Source organism: Cyanistes caeruleus, chromosome 4 (genome assembly GCF_971803275.1).
Source record: "Cyanistes caeruleus chromosome 4, bCyaCae1.hap1.1, whole genome shotgun sequence".
Lineage (NCBI taxonomy): Eukaryota > Metazoa > Chordata > Aves > Passeriformes > Paridae > Cyanistes > Cyanistes caeruleus.
In genome coordinates this window covers 29,301,037-29,309,152 of record NC_141704.1, presented here as the reverse complement: position 1 = coordinate 29,309,152, position 8,116 = coordinate 29,301,037, and the positions used below count along the sequence as shown (strand labels likewise).

Genomic DNA, 8,116 nt, shown 5'->3' with positions numbered 1-8,116 from the left:
GATAGGTCTCTTTTCACACGCCTGCATTTTCTGCCACTGACTCCTGAATTTTCTATCTTCATCTCCTCCCAATGCAGAGGACCACTGAGATCCCCAAGACCCCAAGAGGAAAAGCTAGCTCCTGTTGCCATGGACAGATAAACATTCATGGTGCCTTGAATTGGGAAAATGTTTATGGAAACCTGCCTTTGCTAAAAAATACAGTTTAGGTGGAAGGGACCAGAAGCACTTATACAGTTACCAAATAGCTTCATTTGAAAACAAAAGAGTTTTGAAAATATCAACAACTTGTCTACAGCATATTTTAATGAAACATTTCAATTTCAAAAGGTCAACATATTTTCCCAAAGTTATCTTCCAAAAGAAAATTTGCAGCTTTCTTTCAAAACAGGCCTAAATGTGAAAGGCAAAAACAAAGAGAAAAGAAAGGACAACAAAGAGGGTGAAAAACTCCAAATAATTATTTTTAGGTAACATTATTGTTTGGGGTTTTTTTCCTACTTTTTCACTTCACTAAAAAACAAAAGTTTTTCTTTGATCTGATTTTATTTTTTCCAACAAGAAAATTGACCACTGATCCAAAAATATCTCATGACCTTCCTAGCTGTAATAAGAAGCTGTAATAACAAAGCCAAGAGACCCTTTGCATTTTATCAAATATAGTGATTTGAGAGGCTTCAGACATTGTGACAATCTCCTTTTCTTTTTTTAAAAAATAGTGGGGATCTTATCATATGATGAAAATGAGTGAGTCCAGGACAGCAAGTTGTTTCATGTGCTCCCTGTGGGAAGTCACATTCCTTGGATGAGAGATGCCACTCCTGGTATTCAGATTTAACTGGCAGCCACCTCAGTTAAACTTGAAAATACATGGAGAGTAACAGGCTTTGTGCTTGTCCAGATGTCACAGAAACAAACATAGAAAACAGGTCTTTCACCGAGAGAGCTGTGAATGTCTTTGTTTAATTCTTCTAACCAAGAACTGTCTGAGGTACTACAAGATAGTACCTCACACAGCTGCTCGAGGGAATATTCCCTTTTTTTTGCAGGTTATGTTTTAGAAACAAAAGTATGTTGGGTTTTACTCTGGATTTACAGAATGACAGAAAGCAGTGCAAGTATTTTTTTTCAGAATGTTCTGGGGAACCAGCTGTTGCCTCATTTCTCTTTGCCTTTGTGGAAAGGATGTATTATTTTCAGTATTTTCTAATTACAAAGACAGGGAGGAGGGATGGAAGATGACAACAGGTTTGCAGACTAAGTACATATGAGGTCAATCAGGATACTGCCAGTGTTGTGGTGGGTGGAAAAGGAGGAATGAGTGAAGTGTGAAAGGTTTTCATAGTTAGCTTTCTAATACCTGCCTAGGTCCCAGTTCTTTATGATTAATTTCCTCAGCTGGTTGCAGAATTGAACTCCAAGAGATGAAGTCTCTTTTAGATATGACTGAACCCAACTGAACTGCTTTTTTGAAATAAGCAAAAACAATAGTTATTGAGCAACAATTTGCTCTGCTTTGTGTTCTGAACATGCAGGGTTTGATTAAAATAGGGAAATTCATTTATTATCACTCTTTTGTTTCTTTTCTCTTTAAAAAAAAAAAGTGATTTTGAGGATACTAAGAGGCCATGTGATCTGTAGGGAAACCAAATATAAATGTAACTGCTATTAGTCCTACAACAGCCCTATTGTCATTGATGCCATCACATACACAAGCACAGAAAAAACCCAGAAGATGCTTCATGATGCTGCATTTTATCTCTGCTTTAGGCTGGAGGCAAATGACCACCAAGACATGGTGAGACACTCCCAGCACTGTGCATTATTTCTGATAGCCAGCAGTACTGTCAGCCTCAAGCAGTCAGAAATCCAGAGTCAGACCCCCATTTTGTCCCAACTCAACAAACAGATCACTTTACCTATAAAACTTTAGAAAAACACAAGCCTTTCCATTTGAAGGGAAGAATTGCCTTTTGAAATTGAAACCTCTGAGTTTTGCACTCTGCAGCTATGAGAATTAAACTCTGGTTGTTGAGCAAGAGCTGATATTCTCAAATACTCATATGAGTCCAGGAGCTGAAGCTTTAGGAAAAGAACCAAAAATTTGTTCTACTCATACACACAAATATGAGAAGTACTAGATCTATGCCAGTATTCCCAGAATTTTAATACTGAGCCCAGACTTGGAAGAACAGTGACTTCTAATGACCATTGCTGACCTGAGGACTTATTTCATGCATAGATTTCTTAAAACTGAACAGCAAACTCCATAGTTTACTGAGATATTAGGAACTAACAATTCAGGGTTCATTTTGGGTTGTCTAAAAATGACTGCATTGGCAAATGAGTAATCAGAGCTTTAAGAGGGGCTTTAAGAGAGAACAGCATAGTCAGCCATATAGCTATCACTTTTATTACAATACTGTTGCAGTTTGAACAATCATTAATCTGGCCATTGTGATTTAGAAAGGATGGAGGCTAATTAGCCTTTTAACTGTCCAGTAACCTAACAAAAAGTTTAAAATAAAATGTTAGTGGTACCATGGCAGATGCCAGAGTGTGATACATAGGATTTACCTTTCTTTTGCTCGGTATCATGTCATTGCAACAGTTTAATTTGCTGGTTTTGAACTGACCACTGGCTGAAGGCAAAAAGGTTAAAAAACAAGTTTAATAGTTAACTTTTACTGCTAATGTCACAAGCAAGAAAGAGTTAATGATACCCTAAATTGGGAAACTGAGAGCTAATGGTGACCAATGGAACTAGTTCTCAAGATCTGCAAAGCATTTGTGGAATTTTACATTTACCTCATAAAAAACGCATAAGAAAATCAATAGTGTGATCTTTCCAGAACAGAGGTTCCTGCTCCAAAATAATCTATGTAATGCCACTGATCTGTTTGTGAAGCAGTTTGAGTGTGTGTAATACATCTTCAGCACTCCTATTTTAAAGTGTAGCAATTTCCTCCAGCTGAGACACATTAGTTATTTTGTGTTGCTTTATGTGAATAAGTGCTTCCATTCCAGGGTGTAATGGTTAGCAAACTAAAACTAGTCCATCTACGTGATGAACATGGGAAACAGAGGAATTACTAATTGCTCGAATTAAGAAACATATTCATATTTAATGTTAACCAGAGCATTACTTGCATTGGCAAATTTGGCTTGGCAAGACAAAAATGATTTTCACAGTCTCAAAAGTGAGACTGCACCAGACAAATCCAATTCAACTAAATGAAAGCCTTTAAAAAAAACTAAAAATGAAAAGCTGAGGAAAAAATAACTAAAATAATCAGAAATACCTTTCCTTCCTAAAAATTTCTAGTATGGGAACAATTGTGTTCCCTTTCAGTACCTGGATGGAAAGGGACTTCTTACAAGGACCTGTAGTGACAGGACAAGGGCAAATGGCTTTTGGTTAACTGTTATATGGCAGTCACATGGAGTTACAGTATCTGCAGCCCAAATACAAGTCCCTCAGACCTCCATTCCAGTCAATGTCCCTGAAGAACACACAGTTCCCTTCTTTTCAGTCCTTAATTTCTGTGTACAGCCCTGCATCATACTAAGTTCTGTTCCTGGCATCACAACCATCCCACGATGCCTACAGGTCAAGTTCTGCACAATATCAATGTTTCAACAAGAGTCAAAGATCCTCCCCACCTCCACTGACACCTGGACTGAAGCTGTGTGGTCACCTACCCTGTTTAGGAATTATCTGTCTCTTGTCTATCTGTCCTGAGGGGTAATAACTTCTTATTTCCCTTCTAACCATTGTATTGCCTCCAACAGTAAAAAATCTCAAGTTGTGATGTAGGGACAAATATTTTTAAATCTCTTTCCAGCACAACATGCATTGTGCTTCCCTGTGGCGCCTTTGAAAACATGAAAAACATTTTTCAGAAAGATTTATTAGTTCTTTAGCCACTGCCAAATTCTCTAGTGTGGTAAATCATCACTTTATGACATTCTTTCAAGAAGATTTTGTAACTTTTCTAGTACATCACAAAAGCGATAGTTTCCACATTCTGATTGTACATCCTTTTCAATGAGGAGCAGCAAAGCTGGAATTTCACTGCCTGAAATGCCTTCTGAAAGACACTCACATTTCTGCCTTTCTTTCCATGAATTAAGGGAATGCTTGTCTGTTGATCATACAGACAGACTGTCCTGGGATGGTAATGAGTTTTGCTCTAGAGCAAAAAGAGGATGTCAGCCATTTATACAGCCCAAACAAGGAGCTAGTTTTATGCTTATTGTTTTCTGTCAATTCTACCCAAAAGTTTAATTTGTCCCTTAAGTGCAAATTTTTTTAGTTTGTGGGCCCACCAGAATGCAACAACCTTATCTGTTGCCATAATAGAGTATAACACTGAAAACAGGCTTCAAACATATAATTCCTAATCTCTAACATTGATTGATGAAAGTTATCAGCAATGTGTAAAAGATTTCCAATTGCACAGCTATTTAAACATATTAGGGTGTTAAACATGTTGAAAGATATCCATCTCCCACTTCACCAGCTAGGAATTCCTGAACCACTAGTGATTTGGGATTTTGCAAACCTCACTAAAATGGAAAGATTTGGCACATTTCCTTCAGGCAAATAAAACATCCAAACATCAGATCTTCTTCCTGGTAGATTGCACATCATGTGTGGATACAGTGAGAACAGATTTCTGTCTTGGGAAGGCTTCTCATATATTGCAATGCAGTACATCATGTTCTGAGGCTAAATTTTAGGAGATTTTTAGCGCAAAAGCCACCTTCAAGCAGATTTATCTGCCTTAAGCCAACCTACCTGTAGTAGCTGTTATGCCACCATACTCTGGAGACTGGTTGCTGATGGGTGATGGGGCAGAGGGCATTTCCACAGAGGTGGCAGATTTAGCTGGGGAGAATGGTGCTGGGGATGGAGTTGGAGCAGCTGGTTCACTCAGAATAATTTCTTCTCGTATTTCTGCTGCAGAATGAGAGAAAACCCATCAAACATAGCTAAAGGTAGAGTCAAGAAACACTGAGAAACTTAAGAAAAAAAATAATGCAAGCAGTAGAGTGTATTTCAGGAAGTACAGAGCAGGAACCACAAATCTTGAAAGAAGTACTTCTATAATATTACACCATTACAACCTTCAGTGTGTTTTCAGAAGAGCTCTTAAAGGAAAGTGCTATTTTTTCTGTTGCATAGGCAGGAAACTGGTACATGGACAGCTTAAGTGTTAGGCTCCTATAATGTACTATTACATGTCTAAAATTAGGAGTTGAGTCTGAGCTAGGCATTCCTACACCTTCTAGAGACATTGGAAAGAAACAGGAATTTCCAGAGCATTCCTGTGGCTTTGGGCCATGATTTTCTTTCTTTGTTGACTATAAAAGGAGGATATTCTGGGTAGTTTTAGCTGCTAAAGGTATGTGAAAAATATGCAAGAATAAGCAACTTGTTTGTCAAAAACCCAAGAGGCTATGGCAGGGCAATGAATTAAATTCAAGTCTTTCACCATACAGAAGATAGCACCCTAATCACTGAAATGTTTTTCTTACCATAAATCTACAGGGTATAAATTAAGCCACAGCTAAAATGGAGAATGAAACTTTCAAAGGTGACAGAGAGGCTTAATTTGCCAAATTTAATGGGCAATGCAAGTAAGGAAGATCACTGAGGACCTCTTATTACAAGGGGTTTCCCAGAGTGGAAAAAACTAAAGGCAATTCCTGCTTGCTTCTATTCTGGCAGGGCAGCATGGAGTGGAGCAGGACTCAACATATCCTCTGTACAGGCACTCAGAACCTAAGTGTACCAGAAACAACAGCTCTGCCATTTGTCTTTTCTCACTCCTGCTATCTCTTCCCCTTATTTAGACTGGTACAGATCCGCTGATATCAGTGAACTTATTAACACCGAGCCCACTGAAATTCATGGTGGCTTAGAAAGATTAACCAAGATAAGAGGTTCAGTACAAAAATTTTTTACTGAAACACCAAGTGCTTGGGAATGGGGCTTCAGACATCCAGAGTGATGTTGTGAAACAAGCAGCTCTCTTTCAGAATGTATTAACCAGGGATACCTCCCAAATTATTTATTTCACATGACGATAGAAGTGAAAACCACTTTGCTCCCAGATAATCCTCTGCAGGTTAGGTAAGGATAAGGATATCTCCTAACATAAAAATAGAGAAACCAGTGGAATAAAACAACAAATAATGAATAAAAGAACAGACTCACCTGTGCTTCCTTCTCCCTTCATTGCCCTCATTAGCTCATTAGCTTTCTCCTGACAATGGAGTGATTCTAGCAGATACAATACGTAGTCATCGAACATCAAGTGAATAAGGTGAAAAGACCCTGGTAATAAAGTGAACAAACAAAAAAGCCATTGACTGTCTCAATACACTCATTAAACCAATTATTATGGTACCCAACACAAACAGCCCTGAATAAGGCTGCCTCCATGTACTGAAATATCTCTCCTACTCAATGTAAGAGAGGTCAGAGTAAAACCAGGGAGTAGCAAACAGTTCATTCCTGGATTTATACAGGCTTCTGTGACCAGTTGTGGTTTAGAGTGCAAGAAGACTACCTAACTGAGAGCTGGAACTTGAAGGATTCCTCTCCTCCTATATTAGCCCCGAATGTCAGTTTGGACAGTTGCACTACAGTAGAATTGTTTCCTATTGTCTAAAGGACATACAGTTTTCTGTCAGAAGTAGAAACTCAAAGTGGCTGCCTTAGTGACACATCCTGGTATGAATTTTCTGAACTGCCTGCACAGAAAGGGAGTTGCTTCCTGTAATTTATAAAGAATGCATATCAGGGATGGTGAAGAAATATTTGCCCTAGATCACAAATCACAAGAAAAAAGAAAGGTGTGTAAGAAGAGACCACAGATGCATTTTGGGGAAGGGGGGGAAGTAAGAGGAGAAAAACATCAGAGATGGGACATTGTGCAGTGCCCTCCTGAAAGAACAAACCCCCATCTGCAGGAGAACACTGATAAGTATCAAGATGGATTTTTTTGTTCAGTTTGTGCAATAGACCCCATGACATCAAACACCTGTAATAGTTCCAGACAGGACCCATACCATGAGTTTGACTTTTTAAAACCCTTTTGTTCACTTAGATGTGCATGGAGTATTTAACACATGCTCATTTAAGTCACTAAGTAACTCTGACAAATACAAGTACTGTGAGGTTAAAATGATAGCTCATCTAGCAGCTAGCTTAAAGAGAAATGCCATCATTGGAGATAGAGACCAACTGCTGCCAGACAAAAGCCCCCCCAAAAATACATCATGTGGAGGTATTCCATTGGAAATTCCATTATTGCATTTGAGGAGAAATACTTTAATGGGAAAAAGATAAACAAGTTTCAAATTCAATCGAATTTCATAATGACTGGTTTCTTCACAGGAAAGTTAGGTTTATCTTGATGTATTAACTTTTATCACAATGAAGCATAACTACCCCTACTCCAAGTTCTGTACTCAAACATGCTGATGTAGGGCAGAAGTGGTTTGAAAGAACCAATACTCTTCAATTCTAGCTGGCAGTTCAGCTTTCAGGGTGACTCTGAGCACATTCTTTTTCTTTGTGACCCCGATGGTCTTTGTGTTTCATTCTCTCCCTCCACGCTTGCATGGTTTTGTTGTTACTGATATGAGCTGGGTGCACACCCTGGGAGGTGAAGATGAGCCCCTGTGCTCTTGGGCAAGGCAGCACAGAAACAGGACACACCTGACTGCAACACCTTTGCTATGGGGAGGAAATCTCTGGCTTCTGGTGAACCTGAAGTGTCCAGTTCTTCATTTGCTTCATGTGACTAAGCAGATCAAAATGATAACAGGTTCCTCCAGACTTTCAAGGGTAAAAAAGTGGGGATGTTCACTTAACTAGTGCAGAGAACTTGTTTTTAAAAACCCTTTGTGCTCGAAGTCTTGTTAAATAAAGTCCTATTTGATTTAGCAGTGCAATAGACAGAAGACATGGCTGAGCAGCTTGTTACTCACCTAGGATTTCCCCAGTGGAAACCTAGATTTTCAAGAATCTCCACAAAATGCTCATTCTTCTCCTGACTACAGGTTTTCAGTGAGAAATTCCTATTGACTCTCATGCAGCTAC

At 38.8% G+C, this 8,116-nt stretch overlaps 1 protein-coding gene across 8 annotated transcripts in view; it reads right to left on the bottom strand.

Moving 5' to 3' along the window:
* The window catches only part of RFX4 (regulatory factor X4), an 89,574-nt gene that overhangs the window by 14,113 nt on the left and 67,345 nt on the right, over positions 1-8,116 (bottom strand). For 6 of the 8 annotated variants that reach the window (XM_086887209.1, XM_086887205.1, XM_086887213.1 and 3 more), the window contains 2 exons: positions 6,224-6,343; positions 4,802-4,963 (listed from right to left, as the gene is read on the bottom strand). In XM_086887209.1, the coding sequence (XP_086743335.1) occupies positions 4,802-4,963; positions 6,224-6,343 (282 nt within the window). The remainder of the gene's footprint in view (positions 1-4,801; positions 4,964-6,223; positions 6,344-8,116) is intronic. The other 2 variants (XM_086887207.1, XM_086887212.1) reach the window with 1 other exon arrangement.